This window comes from Oncorhynchus mykiss, chromosome Y, assembly GCF_013265735.2.
Source record: "Oncorhynchus mykiss isolate Arlee chromosome Y, USDA_OmykA_1.1, whole genome shotgun sequence".
Classification (NCBI taxonomy): Eukaryota; Metazoa; Chordata; class Actinopteri; order Salmoniformes; family Salmonidae; genus Oncorhynchus; species Oncorhynchus mykiss.
In genome coordinates this window covers 26,969,207-26,989,008 of record NC_048593.1, presented here as the reverse complement: position 1 = coordinate 26,989,008, position 19,802 = coordinate 26,969,207, and the positions used below count along the sequence as shown (strand labels likewise).

Sequence of the window (19,802 nt, the reverse complement as noted above, 5' to 3'; positions counted from 1 at the left end):
ATTTATGCGAGTCAGTTTCGCTTCCAACAAATTATTTATTTCAAATGTTGTATTAGCACATTTTTAATTGTATTATCCATGTGGTGATAAAGATGACTGTCTATATCAAACATGTTTTATATTGGTATAAAGGCAAATCTTCCTTTATAATAATTCAATTAATATTTTGGATCAAGTGTTATATTCATGTCAATTGTATGCAAGGTGTAATAATCTATTTCCAGATACCACTTGACATTGCAGGATGCACGTAAGTTGGATCTTATTCTTACCTACAAGGATATGCATTTGTTTTTGAGAGGACAGGAGGTTTTCTGACATGATGTTAACTTTTGGTCAATAATTTCAGCTGTGTATACATTAACTTGGACTGGCACAGTTATTGTATAATCGTGTAACCAAAAATTATAGTCTTCAATTTAGCTGAAGGGGGATTTAACTTTGTATTCAAGTAGATAGATATACTTTACCCTAGAGCAGGTTTTTTTTTTTTTTTTTACATGAATAGGGTAAAGTTGGTAATCATTTTAAGAGCAGAGCAGAACCTCATGGTTGGAATGAGAAGTTTCGTTTCCAAACATGGTCATAACCATTTGTTTTTGAGACATAGGTAACAGCAAAGCTGTGTTGTATTCATTAGGTATATATTTTTCAAAGATAAATTACAAGCTCAACACATACAAAAAAAATGGACAATTATGACTAACCCTGTTATTTGCATGACAATCATTACCCAAAATTCCATAATCGTCACAGCCCTAACGTTAACATATCACCACTTTCAGTTAGACATTTGTTTTAGTTGAGTCTCATTTACCCTCATTCCTTGCATTGAGGGGACCAGGGACTAGCTATGGCACATGCCTTGATGCTTCTGGTAAGTGGCAATATTTGTGATTTTTCATGTATATATATTTTTTTTGATTGGTCATTTGTGACTAATGGTAACTACGCAATGCCCAACTATATCACTGCTTGTTTGGCAATTCTAATTGCCAGGGCTGTTTTTGTTTTTATGGTGTATCGTTGCAGGCTTACTTATATTTCATCTTCTCTGTCCAGTTAGAAAGTCCTGTTCTTATTGCTGCCATTTTCATTAGTGGCATTGGTGGGACATTCCAGTTCGGCTTTCATATATCTGTCCTAACTTCACCTTCTCCTGTGAGTACTGTAGATCCACTTCAAAAGTATTTTTAAATTACAAAAGTAGACCACCATACATGTTGCTTTGTAAACCAATCTCAGTTGTTACTATGCTCGTACTTCCTGGTTTGGGGGCTTATCTAAATTTATGAAGGGGAAGCTCCAGATAGCCCTGAATAAGCTGATCAGGGTAGTATTGAAGGTGAGTCCACATACTCACATAGGCAGGAGCTGCTTTCAGGAACTAAACTGTCTGCCTGTTGAGGCTAGGGTGTCCCAGATTAGACTAGTTTGGTTTACAGGAGTATTTATGGTCCTGCGCCCAAATATCTTAGTGATTACCTTCCTCGTGTTAGGGATGCACACATTCACAGCACCAGATCAGGTGTTGCTGATGTGTGCTTATACACTTTCAGGAGTAATGCTGGCAAAGGTACTTTCTTGTATACTGGAGCCTCAGAATGGAATGAGTTGCCTCTGCCCATAAAAACAACGTCCTTTCTGGGCAGCTTTAAAAACAAAGTAAAAATGTGTTTGTCCTCTGTGCCCATATGAGTAACCCCTATGATGTAACTGGAATGATGAGAGAGATGTTCTTCTCTGTTTTGTTTTATTATTTCACTGCCATACTGTGTTTGATCTTGTCTAGCTAGCCGTCTTGTCTCAAGAGGACCACAATGGAAATAAGTCCCAGACTTTATTGTGTGTTATCCTCAATGATTATATTAATGTGCATGTATGGCTTTTTCAAGTTTTATGTGTGCTTGTTTTTTTTAAATGGTTGAATTAATAAACTGAACTAAAAAAAAGTTACACTCAAGTTTCTATAACAATAATGTAATAGCTCCAAATCACTATTTTCTCTCAACAAAGCAACAACTTCAGTTGGAGACATGCACCAATGTAAACTGTAAATATTTTGTCTGGGGGAAAATGAGAAATGGTTTGAGATCCGTAATTGTTTGACTGACCCAATTCCAAAACGTCACGGCCACCATCTTGGTGTTGCTGTAGTTCATAAAGGAGCTCGTGAACACCACATGCCTGCAGCGGTATAGTATATCCCTGGAACAGTGGGAAGTGACTCTCATCTGGTCCTTCATCGTCTCCATCTTCTGCATCGGGGGTCTCCTTGGGACCCTGTGTGCCGGCCGCCTCTCATCAGCATATGGGAGGTAAGTGGTAGTAGTAGAAAGTGTCAGGTTTCATACTGGGCCAAGACTTGGGGTATGCATCCTGGCCATGCAATGATTTTGGCCTCTTGTTTGAAGGTGTGTTGGTGTGGTTATATTTGTTGTAGTAGAACAGGAATTATATTGATTATTATTTTTCCCCACCACACTTAACAGAAAGAGATGCCTGTTGTTGAACAACCTGTTTGCCATTGGCGGTGCTGGGATGATGCTGTTGAGTAAAATGGCCATGTCCTTTGAGATGATCATGGTTGGACGTTTCCTCTACGGCATTAATGCAGGTAAGCTGATGAATGGATTCCATTCATAGGAAAGGTCCATCCAAAACAAGGTCATCTTTATACCTGTCTTAATATCTCACTAGAGGATTGATGCTGCCAAACTGTCTGTGATAAGGTTGATCCTTTCTTGTGTGTGCTGCAGGTGTTAGCCTCAGTATCCACACCATGTACCTAGTGGAATGTGCCCCCAAGAGGCTGCGAGGGATAGTGGGTGTGTCTGTTTCCACCTTTCTGTCCATGGGGAAGTTCTCAGGTCAGCTTCTGGGGATCAGGTGAGCTATCTGGTCCTAGTGTGTCAGTCAGGGATGCTTATATCAGTTTAACCTGTGGTGAACAAACAATGTGTTATTATTTGATAGTGTACTCTGTCCTTGCAGTGAGTTATTGGGGACAGAGGACAGGTGGCCTTGGTTGTTGGGCTTCAGTGGTGCGACCGCCCTGCTCCAGCTCATCACCCTGCCCTTCCTCCCAGAGTCACCCAAATACCTGCTGCTGGACCGGGGCGACCGCCAGGGCTGTGAGAAGGGTAAGCACCTGGGTGAAGGAATATTGACAGGTAATGGGTTGCCTAAGGAACGCTACCTCACTAAAAATGTACTTGATGCAATTAGTGTTTTCATAATCATCCTCACAATCATCATCGTAATATCTGACTCAGCAGTCTATCTTATTGGGCTTTAATATCCTTTTCCACTTGTGTATCTTACTGGGCCTTTCCCCCTTGTAGCCATCCGCAGGCTGTGGGGCAACAGAGACCACAGTGCGGAGGTGGAGGAGCTGCTGGTGGAGCACGCCTCCACGAAGGGAGTCCGCAGCCACACTGTGTTGGACCTGATCCTGGACCAGGATGTACGCTGGCAGTTCCTCACCATCCTCGTCGCCTTCACCACCCTGCAGTTCAGTGGCATCAACGCTGTGAGTTTCATGAAGTTGGTCCACGAAGACATTGTGTTTGGATGTGTTTGAGCAAGAGTTGTAGTTAGGATATATAGTGGGGCAAAAAAGTATTTAGTCAGCCACCAATTGTGCAAGTTCTCACACTTAAAAAGATGAGAGGCCTGTAATTTTCATCATAGGTACACTTCAACTATGAGAGACAAAATGAGAAAAAAATCCAGAAAATCACATTGTAGGATTTTTTTATGAATTTATTTGCAAATTATGGTGGAAAATAAGTATTTGGTCACCTACAAACAAGCAATATTTCTGGCTCTCACAGACCTGTAACCTGTAACAGAGGCTCCTCTGTCCTCCACTCGTTACCTGTATTAATGGCACCTGTTTGAACTTGTTATCAGTATAAAAGACACCTGTCCACAACCTCAAACAGTCACACTCCAAACTCTACTATGGCCAAGACCAAAGAGCTGTCGAAGGACACCAGAAACAAAATTGTAGACCTGCACCAGGCTGGGAAGACTGAATCTGCAATAGGTAAGCAGCTTGGTTTGAAGAAATCAACTGTGGGAGCAATTATTAGGAAATGGAAGACATACAAGACCACTGATGATCTCCCTCGATCTGGGGCTTCACGCAAGATCTCAAAATGATCACAAGAACGGTGAGCAAAAATCTACCATAAGTCGCCTCCAACGTCATTTTAGAGAATTTGGCAGTACGTCCAACCGGCCTCAAAACCACAGACCACGTGAAACCAAGCCAACCCAGGACCTCCAAAACCGGATTCTTCACCTGCGGGATCGTCTGTGACCAGCCACCTGGAAATCTGATGAAACTGTGAGTTTGCACAAACTGTCAGAAACCATCTCAGTGTAGCTCATCTGCGTGCTTGTCATCCTCACCAGGGTTCTATGGTGGCGGTGGGGTTAAGGTATGGACAGGTAAAAGCTACGGACAATGATCACAATTGCATTTTATCGATGGCAATTTGAATGCACAGTGATACCGTGACAAGATCCTGAGGCTCATTGTCGTGCCTTTCATCGGCCGTCATCACTTCGTGTTTCAGCATGATAATGCACAGCCCCATGTCGCAAGGATCTATACACAATTCCTGGAAGCTGAAAATGACCCAGTTCTTCCATGGTCTGCATATTCAACAGACATGTCACCCATTGAGAATGTTTGGGATGCTCTGGATTGGCATGTATGACAACATGTTCCAGTTCCCACCAATATCCAGCAGCTTCACACAGCCATTGAAGAGGAGTGGGACAACATTCCACAGTCCAAAATCAACAGCCTGATCATCTATGCCAAGGAGATGTCATGCTGCATGGGGCAAATGGTGTTCACACCAGATACTAACTGGTTTTCTGATCCATGGCCCTACCTGCATATATGTATTCTCAGTCATGTGAAATCCATAGATTAGAGCCTCATTTATTTATTTAAATTGACTGATTTCCATATATGAACTGCAACTCAGTAAAATCTTTGACATTTTTATATTTTTGTTCAGAGTATAAAGTCTGATTAAGTGATAAACCTTGTTCCTCTGCAGGTGTACCTTTACTCATTTGACGTGTTCCGTACTGCCGGGATCCCTACACACCAGTTACGCCATGTTGCCTTGGGAACCGGTCTGTGTGAGGTTTCTACCTCCCTGGTCTGTGTGAGTCGTGTTTTACCATATCCATCATCACTAACTCGTATTGTCCCTATATGAGCCTTTATGAACTGTGACGGTTCATATGGGAGGGAGGACTACTTGCGGAAAACGTCTACATCGGTCCACTAATACAGGACTAGTAAAAGCCCAGTGGACTTCTTTTGTGAAAACATTTAGACTAAATTATATTTCTGTACAAAACAATTAATCTGATGTAATACTTGCAGAATATAAATACTTGCTTGATATAGTTTTTTTTAGAGTCGCTGCGCCACTTGGGAGCAAGTTTTAACACACTTACTCATTCCAGTTGTTTTTTTTTTTCATTTTAAAACTACATTTTCTACATTGTAGAATAATAGTGAAGACATCAAAACTATGAAATAACACATGGAATGACATTTCTGCCATCCATTGTGACATTGAGGGAGGATAACCAACCTTCCCATTTAAAGGCCATGTATTTCTTAGCCACTATAAATGCTAGGTTACACAGTTTCTTCTGACAAGTCTCCAGTATCAATATTTCCAAACAAACAAAAACATGGAGAAAGGAGGATCTGTAGACATGCTGAGATAAAATAACTTACTCTTTGCCAGAATTCAGTCAGCCTTCACAAGAGCATAACATATTGAAATATGTCCCCTTTTGTGTTTTACACCTCCAGCAGAGGAATTACTTTTCTGAGTGCATGATATTCAGTTTCACAGGCATATAGTACTTTCTATGAATGGTCTGCAGTAATTTATGTCTGAGATTATATGAACATGGCTGGGCATTCAAACATATCTGTATCCCTTCATCATCACTAGTGTCTTCCCAGGTCTTCCTCACATTTTTGTTTGACATGTTTTCTGTCGTTGGGAAAGCCTCTATCAACCCTTGATATAGTTTGGAAATCAACTTTAGAGGTTTGTCAGACTGCCTTAAAATAGTTTTCAATCTTTGAATCTTCTGGCTTGTCCAGTGTTTGCTGCACAGAGAGAATAAAGTGTTGCATTTGTAAAAGTTCACCTCAGCGCAGACTGGTCTTCCCTGGTTGCCTGACCCTGCTGAGACCCCGGTCACCATCTGATCCTTCTCAGATGAGGCATGACAAAGAATTGCATTGGCGTACATTTATACATTATATTATCCAAGAATAGAATCAATGGTTCAATAATTGAAATGACCATAATTCCCAGATCCCAGACTGTATCCTAACCATCAACTCAAGATGGAACTTTGAATCCATTCATTGATTGTTATAATATACTGTAAAATTCACCTGAGCTTCATAGACTGGTCTTCCCTGGTTGTGTGACCCTGCTGGGATTTGATTTATTAGGGTCCCCATTAGCCGACGCCAATAGCAACACCAAGTCTTTACTGGGGTCTGACACTTAATGAAAAAGACATTACAGACAAAATACTTTACAATTGACATACACACTACATGTTAATCTTTTTAAATGTGTGTGTGCATCTATCAGTTACACATACATGTCAGTACATACACAATCTGGACCCTCTATTTCTGAAACTATCCGCCGCCATTGTCGCAACCCCTATTACCAGCCTATTCAACCTCTCTTTCATATTGTCTGAGATCCCCAAGGATTGGAAAGCTGCCGCAGTCATCCCCCTCTTCAAAGGGGGAGACACCCTGGACCCAAACTGTTACAGACCTATATCCATCCTGCCCTGCCTATCTAAGGTCTTCGAAAGCCAAGTCAACAAACAGGTCACTGACCATCTCGAATCCCACCGTACCTTCTCCACTGTGCAATCTGGTTTCCGAGCCGGTCGCGGGTGCACCTCAGCCACGCTCAAGGTACTAAACGATATCATAACCGCCATCGATATAAGACAGTACTGTGCAGCCGTCTTCATCGACCTTGCCAAGGCTTTCGACTCTGTCAATCACCATATTCTTATCGGCAGACTCAGTAGCCTCGGTTTTTCTGATGACTGCCTTGCCTGGTTCACCAACTACTTTGCAGACAGAGTTCAGTGTGTCAAATCGGAGGGCATGCTGTCCGGTCCTCTGGCAGTCTCTATGGGGGTGCCACAGGGTTCAATTCTCGGGCCGACTCTTTTCTCTGTATATATTAGTGATGTTGCTCTTGCTGCGGGCGATTCCCTGATCCACCTCTACGCAGACGACACCATTCTGTATACTTCCGGCCCATCCTTGGATACTGTGCTATCTAACCTCCAAACGAGCTTCAATGCCATACAACACTCCTTCCGTGGCCTCCAACTGCTCTTAACCTTTCTGATCTCCCCATCCCGGATCCGGGTTCGTGAATACAGACTCAAGCTCATTACCATAACGCAACGTTAACTATTCATGAAAATCGCAAATGAAATGAAATAAATATGCTAGCTCTCAAGCTTAGCCTTTTGTTAACAACACTGTCATCTCAGATTTTCAAAATATGCTTCTCAACCATTGCAAAACAAGCATTTGTGTAACAGTATTGATGGCTAACGTAGCATTTAGCATTAGCATTCAGCTGGCAACATTTACACAAAAAAACAGAAAAGCATTCAAAAAAATCATTTACCTTTGAAGAACTTCAGATGTTTTCAATGAGGAGACTCAGATAGCAAATGTTCAGTTTTTCCTGAAAGATTATTTGTTTAGGACAAATCGCTCCGTTTTCTGCGTCACGTTTAGCTATGAAAAAACCCCTGTATCCAGGATTGTGTAAATCTATCAGCAAGCTCATTAGCATAACACAACGTTAACTATTTATGAAAATCGCAAATGAAATGAAATAAATATGCCATCTCTCAAGCTTAGCCTTTTGTAAACAACACTGTCATCTCAGATTTTCAAAATATGCTTCTCAACCATAGGAAAACAATCATTTGTGTAAAAGTAGCTAGCTAGAGTTAGCATTTCGCGTTAGCATTTAGCGTTAGCATTAGCGTTAGCATCCAGCACGCAACATTAACAAAAACATAAAAGCCTTCAAATAAAATCATTTACCTTTGAAGAACTTCTGATGTTTTCAATGAGGATACTCTCAGTTAGATAGCAGATGCTCAGTTTTTCCAAAAAGATTCCTTGTGTATTAGAAATAGCTCCGTTTTATACATCACATTTGGCTACCAAAAAAAATCCATAAATTCAGTCCTCAAAACGCAAACTTTTTTCCAAATTAACTCCATAATATCGACTGAAAACATGGCAAACGTTGTTTAGAATCAATCCTCAAGGTGTTTTTCACATATCTCTTCATTGATACATCGTTCTTGGACACATGCTTTCTCTCCTGAATCCCAGGAGAAAATGACCGCACCTGAAGATTACGCACAAATTTAGACAAAGGACACCGGGCGGACCTCTGGAAAATGTAGTCTCTTATGGCCAATCTTCCAATGATATGCCTACAAATACGTCACAATGCTGCTAAGACCTTGGGCGAACGACAGAAAGTGTAGGCTCATTCCTTGCGCAATCACAGCCATATAAGGAGAGAATGGAAAACAGAGCTTCAGAAATTCTGCTAATTCCTGGGTGATGCATCATCTTGGTTTCGCCTGTAGAATGAGTTCTGGGGCACTTACAGACAAAATCTTTGCAGATTCTGAAACTTCAAAGTGTTTTCTTTCCAAAACTGTCAAGAATATGCATAGTCGAGCATCTTTTCGTGACAAAATAAAACGGGAATAAAACGGGAACGTTTTTTATCCAAAAATGAAATAGCGCCCCTAGAGCTCTAAGAGGTTAAACGCTAGTAAAACCAAATGCATGCTTTTCAACCGTTCGCTGCCTGCACCCGCACGCCCGACTAGCATCACCACCCTGGATGGTTCCAACCTAGAATATGTGGACATCTATAAGTACCTAGGTGTCTGGCTAGACTGTAAACTCTCCTTCCAGACTCATATCAAACATCTCCAATCTAAAATGAAATCTAGAATCGGCTTTCTATTCCGTAACAAAGCCTCCTTCACTCACACCGCCAAACTTACCCTAGTAAAACTGACTATCCCACCGATCCTCGACTTCGGCGATGTCATCTACAAAATAGCTTCCAATACTATACTCAGCAAACTGGATGAAGTTTATCACAGTGCCATCCGTTTTGTTACTAAAGCACCTTATTCCACCCACCACTGCGACCTGTATGCTCTGGTCGGCTGGCCCTCGCTACATATTCGTAACCAGACCCACTGGCTCCAGGTCATCTACAAGTCCATGCTAGGTAAAGCTCCGCCTTATCTCAGTTCACTGGTCACGATGGCAACACCCACCCGTAGCACGCGCTCCAGCAGGTGTATCTCACTGATCATCCCTAAAGCCAATACCTCATTTGGACGCCTTTCGTTCCAGTTCTCTGCTGCCTGTGACTGGAACGAATTGCAAAAATCGCTGAAGTTGGAGACTTTTATCTCCCTCACCAACTTCAAACATCTGCTATCTGAGCAGCTAACTGATCGCTGCATCTGTACATAGTCTATCGGTAAATAGCCCACCCAATTTTACCTACCTCATCCCCATACTGTTTATATTTATTTACTTTTCTGCTCTTTTGCACACTGTACATGACCATCTGATCATTTATCACTCCAGTGTTAATCTGCAAAATTGTAATTATTTGCCTACCTCCTCATGCCTTTTGCACACAATGTATATAGACTCTCTTTTTTTCTACTGTGTGATTGACTTGTTAATTGTTTACTCCATGTGTAACTCTGTGTTGTCTGTTCATACTGCTATGCTTTATCTTGGCCAGGTCGCAGTTGCAAATGAGAACTTGTTCTCAACTAGCCTACCTGGTTAAATAAAGGTGAAATAAAAAATAAAAAGTAGGTCACATGTGGGAGGCGTTGTGCTGTGAGGTTATTTTATTTGTTTTGTGAAAACGGGTTTGCTGTTCACTTGCTCTATACAAGATGGGAGTTCCATGCACTCATGGCTCTCTATATACTGTACGTTTCCTTGAATTTGTTCTGGACCTGGGGACTGTGAAAAGACCCCTGGTGGCATGTCTGGTGGGGTAAGTGTGTGTGTAAGTTGACTATGCAAACAATTAGGAATTTTCAACACATTAATGGATCTTATAAAACAAGAAGTGACACAGTCTTTCCTCAACTTTTAGCCAAGAGAGACTGGCATGCATAGTATTAATATTAGCCCTCTGATTACAATGAAGAGCAAGACATGTGGCTCTGTTCTGGGTCAGCTGCAGCTTAACTATGTCTTTCTTTACAGCACTTGACCATATGACTGGACAATAATCAAGATAAGATAAAACTAAAGCCTGCAGGACTTGCTTTGTGGAGTGTGGTGTTAAAAAAGCAGAGTATCTCTTTATTACGGACATACCTTTCTTCATCTTTACAACCATTGAATCTAAGGTAACACCAGGTAATTTAGTCTCCTGAACTTGTTCAACAGCCACACCATTCATTATCAGATTCAGCTGAGGTCTAGAACTTGATTTGTACCAAATACAATGCTCTTAGTTTTCAGGATATTCAGGACCAGTTTATAACTGGCCATCCATTCCAAAATAGACTGCAACTCTTTAAGGGTTTCAGTGACTTCAATAGCTGTGGTAGCTGATGTGTATATGGTTGAATCATCAGCATACACGGACACGCATGCTTTGTTTAATGCCAGTGGCAAAAATGGAAAATAGTAGAGGGCCTAGAGAGCTGCCTTGTGGTTCACCACACTTTGCAAGTTTGACGTTAGAGAAGCTTCCATAAAAAAATTGAAAAAATGAGTTCTATTAGACATCTCTGAATCCATGATATGGCAGAGGTTGAAAGGCCATAACACAATATTTCTCAACAGGTTATCAATACTATCAAAGGCTGCACTGAAATCTAACAGTACAGCTCCCACAATATTATAATAAATGAATTTCAACCAATCATTAGTCATTTGTGTCAATGCAGGGCATGTTGAGTGCCCTTCTCTATAAGCATGCTGAAAGTTGGTTATTCATTTGTTTACAGAGAAATAGCATTGTATTTGGTCAAACACAATTCTTTCCAACAGTTTGCTAAGAGCTGATAGGTCTGGTGTTAGAACCAGTAAAGGCCGCTTTACCACTCTTGGGTTTTGGAATATCTTCGGCTTCCCTCCAGGCCTGAGGCCAAAGACTTTCCTCTAGGCTCAGATTAAAGACATGACAGATAGGAGTGGCTATAATCGGAGTCAGCTACCATCCTCAGTAGCTTTCCATCTAAGTTGTCAATGCTAGGTTTGTCATTATTGATCGATAACAATAATTTTTCCACCTCTCCCACACTAACTTTACAAAACTCACAATGCTATTCTTTCATTATTCATTTTTTTATGCATGAATACAATGGCTCACTGTTGTTGGCATTTCCTGCCTAAGTTTGTCCACTTTGCCAATGAAGTAATCATTAAAATAATAGGCAACATCAAATGTTTTTGTGATGAATAAGCCATCTGATTCAATGAAAGATGGAGATGAATTTGTCTTTCTGTCCATAATTTCATTTATAGTACTCAAGTTTTTTTTCAATCATTCTTTATATAATTTATCTTGGCTTCATAATACAGCTTCTTCTTTTTGTTGAGTTTAGTCACAATTTCTCAGTTTGTAGTAAGTCAGCCAGTCAGATGTGCAGCCAGACTTATTAGTCGGTCCTTTTGCCCCATCTCTTTCAACCATGTTTTTTCAATTCCTCAGCAATCTATGGCGCCTTAACAATAACTGGAAGAAGCAATTTCATAAATTCATCACGTGCAGTGTCTGGATTCTCCTTACAATCAGACCAACAAATATTTTGACATCTACATAAGTCACAGAAAAATATTTTATATGATCTCGCATACACTATTTTAGGCTCAGCTTTTGGAACTTTGGCTTTCCTGGATATAGCCACTATATTGTGATCACTGCATCCATTGGGTACGAATACAGCTTTAGAACAAAGTTCTACAGTATTAGTAAAAATGGGATCAGTGCATGTGGACTATCTTGTTCCTTTAGTGTTTGTAAACACCCTGGTATGTTGATTTAATAACCTGAACCAGATTACAGGCACTGGTTACAGTGAGAAGTTTCCTCTTGACCGGACAGCTTGATGAAAACCAGTCAATATTGAGATCCTCAAGGAAGTGGATCTCTCCGTTTACATCACATACACTAGCAAGCATTTCTCACATATTATTTAGATACTGACTGTTAGCACTTGGTGGCCTATGGCAACACGCCAAAATAAAAAGCTTTAGATGTGCCAGGTGAACCTGCAAACTCAACACTTCAATAACGCTTGAGTGTGGACAATGAGCCTGTCATAGCGGATGTAAGCAATGTTCTCACGTGCTCTGGCAGCTTTCATGGCTGGGATCAGTTCTTTCCTCTTCTGGCGCACAGCTTCAGGATAGTCCTCGTTGAGGAAGATGTACGTTCCTCTCAAGTTCTTGGTTCTTTCCAGAACAGCTACCTTGTCCTTGAACCTCAGGAACTTGACAACTATTGGCCTGTCACCTGGGCCGGTGGTGGGTTTTCCAGTCCTGTGGGCACACTCCACCTCCTGTGGTCCATTTTCAGTTTCGCCGAGATCATTTCCCTCACTTTGTTCTCAGACTCCGCCCAGGTCTCATGGATATTCGGCAATTCTGTCAGCAACCATGTTGTCCCGCCTTGATTGTCCCTTAAAATAATCTAATTTCTCCATCATTGTTATCATGGATTCCCAAACAGAACTGATGTCCTCTCTCAATGACTTAGATTGTTGTCATCTTGCCATTCTCCTGTTTCAACTCATCGAGCTGACCCTGGAAGAACTGCAAACTGTTCTTCAGGTCCTGGATCTCTCTGGTCAGGCCATCCATTTATTTTATTAGTTGACTCCACCAGTATTTGCACACAACACTTGAAGCAATTTTCTTGTTGTTGTAACAACTGTTTAACTACTTTTGTTAGTTTAAAATATCCTTCACCTGTGATAGAGACAACACTGTCCTCAACGTTACTCCTGCCGGGTTTGGTCTTCGTCATGGTAGCAACGTAGGTTACGCTGTTACTGTTTACAATCCAAACAGGGCACGTCGCAGGTAAGATTGGAAACAACAAACAGCAGACCGCCAGAAGCCCGAGACCATCCGTGGTCCCAGCCACAATGGCTAACTGCATCATGGGCTGCGTTCAACCCCTTAAGAAAATCCTGCTAGCTTAATAGGCAGCCAGCTAGGCTAGGTGCTACGCCAAGCAGCTCCTCAGACCCAGCCTTGGTCGGCGGGATCACTGAACAGATGGTAGCGGTACCAGCAACTGATGCTAACCACGTCATGGAATCCAAACACAAAAGGGAGCTAGCTAGTAACCAAACTTATTCAATAGACCAAAATATCAAACCGAGCTCTCCCTCATTCCGCGTTCAACAGGAAGTGACGTGTTGTGCAGTGCGTTCAAGACACCTGTCATCATCTGATCCTGCTAAGACATGAGGAGCATAGTTTTGTGTACTGACTGTGCAACATGACAGTGAAGCCTGTAGAGCTGTTTATACTGTGTCAGTGTGTAAAGTAGGGAATTGGCTAAGGAAACTGACAGATCAATAACGTTACATTGCTATACTGACTGTGATTAAGGCAAAAATATCTAACGTTAGCCAACTTTTGGCTAGCTCTATGGTGCATCAACTGCCGAAAATAAGTCAAGTTAATTTACTTCTGTTGAAACAGGACAAAACAAAGGCTACTGAATTAGAGGGAGATGCCACTGGAATTTATAAGTTATGGAGATTGTACTCCTATTAGAGAAACGGCGAGAGAGACAGTTCCTCAGTTTAGGGTTCCTTAATGTGATTGGAGATGAACAATGTTTGCAATTCTGTGCCATGTCACTCAGCTTTGATTATCCAATTAACTGTCCATTTATCCATTTAAGATGTGGTAGTTTTGGTATTCACGCACAGTGATGAATAAATTGGTCAGAAAGGAAATAATGTCCAAAACTGAGATGTTCACAGCAGAAGGTGGCGACACTTGGTAATGAACTAAACACTCTGCCAGCTTGTGATAGCTGCGACGTTATCACTAAGTTCTTAATTATACAACTACCTTTTTTGCCAAAGCTGAGATGCTGAAGAAGAAAAAAATTACACAATCATTGGGATATCGGTCCGCTAATACTAGTAATGTCCTCAATGCTCTACTTTTCTGAAAAAATATTTTCTTATTTTTTATTTTTTTTTAAAGTGTTCTGATTTTTCAGCAGGTGCTGCAGCACCCTCAGTACCCCTACTTCCCACGGCTATGCATGCATCATCTTTTGTTTGACCTTTTAAGAGGGGTTTGTCAACAAGACTTGCATGTTCTCAAGCCTGTAACTACAGTTGAAGTCGGAAGTACACCTTAGCCAAATACATTTAAACTCAGTTTTTCAGAATTACTGACATTTAATTCTAGTATAAATTCCCTGTCTTAGGTCAGTTAGGATCACCATTTTATTTTAAGAATGTGAAATGTCAGAATAATAGTAGGGTGATACAACTTTGTATGCTTGGGGTCATTGTCCATTTGGATGACTCATTTGCAAACAAGCTTTAACTTCCTGACTGATGTCTTGAGATGTTGCTTCAAAATATCCACATAATTTTCCTCCTTATGATGCCATCTATTTTGTGAAGGGCACCAGTCCCTCTTGCAGCAAAGCACCCCTACAAAATGATGCTGTCACCCCCATGCTTCACGGTTGGGATGGTGTTCTTCGGCTTGCAAGCCTCCACCTTCTGACCCACTGGAATTGTGATACAGTGAATTATAAGTGAAATAATTTGTCTGTAAACAATTGTTGGAAAATGACTTGTGTCATGCACAAAGTTGATGTCTTAACCGACTTGACAAAACTATAGTTTATTAACAAGAAATTTGTGGAGTGGTTGAAAACCATTTTTAAGGACTTCAACTAAGTGTATGTAAACTTCCGACTTCAACTGTATTTACTAAGAGTGCCCCACCCCTGTGGTGTTGTATCTATGTCCAGTTGACAGTGAAATTCCTAATGTCAATATTTGACTCTGATCGTTAACCCCCCTTTGGTATGACAGGTGATGGTGATTGAGAGCACAGGAAAGAAGCTAATGCTCTATAGGGGTTACCTATGCATGGCAGTTACCTTGGGTCTCCTGACCCTTACACTCTACCTGCAGGTAAGTCAAACATTATAAGCAACACACTACTGTCATCAACTACATAGTTTGTGGGTTCCATCTTTACCACAAATAGAACAATACTCATTACTAATGAATGAATGGAATTCTCTGAGGCATGTCATCCAGCTCTAAAGTTCACAGGATGTCCCTATATATTATCACTGGGTTACATTTAATATTTTACCGTGGGTGGAAACAACAATGGCTCATTAATAAGTTACACCTTTGTTGTTTGTTGTTCAGATCCAAGTTTCCTGGATGCCTTACTGCAGTATGCTTCTCATCTTCATCTTCATCTTCTTATTCTCCAGTGGACCAGGTGGGTCCTATATCCTGACGTATGACTAAGCCATGCCAAAACAATGGATCAACTTACTTATCTGGTATTTTCATTGTTTATTGCTCCTAGCTGGAGTGACAGTGTCTCTACCTGGTGATATCTTCAACCAGTCATTCAAATCAGCTGCCTACACCATCGGCTGCACCCTCAACTGGCTGGGCCTCTTCCTCCTGGGGTTGCTCTTCCCAGTCATAGTGGTGAGCACATCAGCTTCTCACACCTTGTCTTTGTATGTACACTACCGTTCAAAAGTTTGGGGTCACTTAGAAATGTCCTTGTTTTTGAAAGAAAAGCTATTTTTTTGTCCATTAAAATAACATCAAATCGATCAGAAATACAGTGTAGACATTGTTAATGTTGTAAATGACTATTGTAGCTGGAAACGGCTTTATTTATTTATTTTAATGGAATATCTACATAGGCGTAGAGAGGCCCATTATCAGCAACCATCACTCCTGTGTTCCAATGGCACGTTGTGTTAGCTAATCCAAGTTTATCATTTTAAAAGGCTAATTGATCATTAGAAAACCCTTTTTCAATTATGTTAGCACAACCGAAAACTGTTGTGCTAATTAAAGAAGCAGTAAAACTGTCCTTCTTTACACTAGTTGAGTATCTGGAGCACCAGCATTTGTGGGTTCGATTACAGGCTCAAAATGGCCAGAAACAAAACTTTCTTCTGTAATTCGTCACTCTTCTTGTTCTGAGAAATGAAGGCTATTCCATGCGAGAAATTGCCAAGAAACTAAAGATCTTGTACAACGCTGTGTGCTACTCCCTTCACTGAACAGCGCAAACTGTCTTTAACTAGAATATAAAGAGGAGTGGGAGGCCCCGGTGCACAACTGAGCAAGAGAACAAGTACATTAGAGTGTCTAGTTTGAGAAACAGAAGCCTCACAAGTCCTCAACTGGCAGCTTCATTAAATAGTACCCGCAAAACACCAGTCTCAACGTCAACAGTGAAGAGGCGACTCCGGGATGCTGGCCTTCTAGGCAGAGTTGCAACGAAAATGCTATATCTCAGACTGGTCAATAAAAATAAAATATTAAGATGGGAAAAAGCACACAGACGCTGCACAGAGGAAGATTGGAAAAATGTGTAATGGACAGACTAATCTAAGTTTGAGGTGTTCTGATCACAAAGAAGAACATTCGTGAGAAGCAGAAAAAATGTAAAGATGCTGAAGAGTGCTTGATGCCATCTGTCAAGCATGGTGGAGGCAATGTGATGGTCTGGGGTGCTTTGGTGGTGGTAAAGTGGGAGATTTGTACAGGGTAAAAGGGATCTTGAAGAAGGAAGGCTATCACTCCATTTTGCAACGCCACACCATACCCTGTGGACGGCGCTTAATTGGAGCCAATTTCCTCCTACAACAGGACAATGACCCAAGGCACAGCTCCAAACTATGCAATAACTATTTAGGGAAGAAGCAGTCAGCTGATATTCTGTCTATAATGGAGTGGCCAGCACAGTCACCGGATCTCAACCCTATTGAGCTGTTGTGGGAGCAGCTTGACCGTATGATACGTAAGAAGTGCCCATCAAGCCAATCCAACTTGTGGGAGGTGCTTCAGGAAGCATGTGGTGAAATCCCCTCAGATTACCTCAACAAATTGACAACTAGAATGCCAAAGGTCTGCAAGGCTGCAAATGGAGGATTCTTTGACAAAAGCAAAGTTTGAAGGACACAATTATTATTTCAATTAAAAATCATTAGAACTTTGTCAATGTCTTGACTATATTTCCTATTCATTTTGCAACTCACTTCATGTATGTTTTCATGGAAAACAAGGACATTTCAAAGTGACCCCAAACATTTGAACGGGTAGTGTTTGTTTTTATTCCAGTCCTTTACTTAGATTTGTGTATTAGGTAGTTGTTGTGGAATTGTTAGTGCAATATCTAACATGTAATCTCTCGGAACTAGAAGCACAAGCATTTCGCAACACTCGCAATAACATCTGCTAACCATGTGTATGTGACCAATAAAATGTTATTTGATTTTATACACAAACTGCCAACAGGTGTAACAGTTGTACCTTACGTATTGTGTCACTAGTACCTTACATAGGTAACGGTACTCTTATTTTATGTGTAACCATGGCAGCTGATGTCACACACACTCACAGTGTATTCTTATACGCAGGAGAATATGGACTACTTTTGCTTCCTGATTTTCTTCGTCTTCTGTTTCCTGTCTGGGATGTTTGTGTGGTACAACGTGCCTGAGACCAAGAACCGCACTGTCATGGAGATCACGGCCGAGTTTCAGAGGATGCATCCCAACAGTGGATCCTCGGGGGAGGGAAGGTCGAGACCTCCTGAACCCAGTCATATCAAGGCATGCACAACCACCAAATTCTGAACATTTTCCATAATGACTTGTGTGTCGGACTTGCACAATGTTTTGTCGTTCCTGTGAAAACCTTTTCTTTGTGAAAACTCGATTTGCCCCACACACCCATGTCCAGTCTGCTGTCATCTTGATTGCAAATCAATAATTTTGACCTTTATGATGGTAAGTGTTGTGTGATAAAATGTTACCTCTCTGGGCCCCCTATTAAAATAGTTTAAGTGTTGTGAGCAGGCCAACGTCTGTCATTATCAGGCTCTGGCCCCAGCCATACAGACACTAATCAGGGAGGGAGAGGTTTTACCTCTGACACCTACTTGTAAAATCAGCATTCTGTGTGCACTTTACTGATGAACAAGGTAAGGTACATAATTTTAGCATGATTCAATCAGTTCGCCTTGAGTTTCTTATTGGTGAGTCAGCAGGGCTGTCATGCATAGCTTATCTGTCTGATTTATTACACTCACTTTGAGAGTATTTTTTTCATTACTGTGGTGTGTAGGATTATTTCAAATGGAAACGTATGTCTACTGTCTATATTCACAAGAAAAACAGTACCAGTCAAAAGTTTGGACACATCTACTCATTCAAGGGTTTTTCTTTATTTTTTTACTATTTTCTACATTGTAGAATAATAGTGAAGACCTCAAAACTATGCAATACCACATGGAATTAAGTAGTAACCAAAAATATATTTGAGATTCTTTAAACCCTTTGCCTTGATGACAGCTTTGCACACTGTTGGTATTCTCTCAACCAGCTTCAAGAGGCAGTCTCCTGGATTGGATTTCAATAACAGGTGTGCCTTGTCCTTCTTAATGCATTTGAGCCGATCAGTTGTGTTGTGACAAGGTAGGGGTGGTATACAGGAGATAGCCCTATTTGATAAAAAAGACCAAGTCCATATTATGGCAAGAAAAGCTCAAATAAGAAAAGAGAAATGGCAGTCCATTATTTTAAGACATGAAGGTCAGTCAGTCAAGTTTCTTCAAGTGCAGTCACAAAAACCATCACACGCTATGATGAAACTGGCTCTCATGAGGACCACCACAGGAAAGGAAGACCCAGAGTTACCTCTGCTGCAGAGGATAAGTTCATTAGACTTAGCTGCACTTCAGATTGCAGCCCAAATGAATGCTTCACAGAATTCAAGTAACAGACACATTTCAACATCAACTGTTCAGAGGAGACTGCGTGAATCAGACCGCCATGGTCGAATTGCTGCAAAGAAACCACTAATAAAGGACACCAATAAGAAGAGACTTGCTTGGGCCAAGAAACACGAGCAATGGACATTAGACCGGTGGAAATTTGTCCTTTTGGTCTGATGAGTCCAAATTTGAGATTTTTGGTTCCAACCGCTGTGTCTTTGTGAGAACAGATGATCTCCGCATTTGTGGTTCCCACCGTGAAGCATGGAGGAGGAGGTGTGTTGGTGTTGGGTTAGTTTGCTGGTGACACTGTCCGGGATTTATATAGGATTCAAGTCACACTTAACCAGCATGGTTTCCACAGCATTCTGCAATGATATGCTATCGCATCTGGTTTGCACTTAGTCTCTCTGTCATTTGTTTTTCAACAGCACAATGACCCAACACACCTCCAGGCTGTGTAAGAGCTATTTGACCAAGAAGGAGTGTGATGGAGTGCTGCATCAGATGACCTGGCCTCCACGATCACTCGACCTCAACCCAATTGAGATGGTTTGGGATGAGTTGGAGTGCAGAGTGAAGGAAAAGCAGCAATCAAGTGCTCAGCAATCAAGACTGTTGG

General features: G+C 41.2%; 1 protein-coding gene across 2 annotated transcripts; it reads left to right on the top strand.

Moving 5' to 3' along the window:
* Nucleotides 1-331: 331 nt before the first annotated feature.
* slc2a11l (solute carrier family 2 member 11, like) lies at nt 332-18,930 on the top strand. Of its 2 annotated transcripts, XM_021591071.2 has the most exons (12): nt 332-877; nt 1,063-1,161; nt 2,158-2,318; nt 2,493-2,617; nt 2,760-2,889; nt 2,995-3,143; nt 3,345-3,532; nt 5,082-5,192; nt 15,229-15,330; nt 15,577-15,652; nt 15,743-15,870; nt 17,823-18,930. In XM_021591071.2, the coding sequence occupies exons 1-12, from the start codon at nt 854-856 to the stop codon at nt 18,039-18,041; spliced, it is 1,512 nt and encodes a 503-aa protein (XP_021446746.1). In that variant the 5' UTR covers nt 332-853; the 3' UTR covers nt 18,042-18,930. The 2 variants fall into 2 exon arrangements, with proteins under 2 accessions (XP_021446746.1, XP_021446747.1); XM_021591072.2 differs by lacking the exon at nt 1,063-1,161 and having other exon boundaries at nt 357-877.
* The last annotated feature ends 872 nt before the right edge of the window (nt 18,931-19,802 follow it).

What these genes read in the sequence shown, in the direction of transcription:
- slc2a11l (XM_021591071.2), top strand. Translation starts at nt 854, where the DNA reads ATGGCACATGCCTTGATGCTTCTG. An exon ending in CTTATTCTCCAGTGGACCAG is followed by an intron (nt 15,653 to 15,742) that starts GTGGGTCCTATA and finishes TATTGCTCCTAG; the next exon opens with CTGGAGTGACAGTGTCTCTA. An exon ending in TGCTCTTCCCAGTCATAGTG is followed by an intron (nt 15,871 to 17,822) that starts GTGAGCACATCA and finishes TCTTATACGCAG; the next exon opens with GAGAATATGGACTACTTTTG.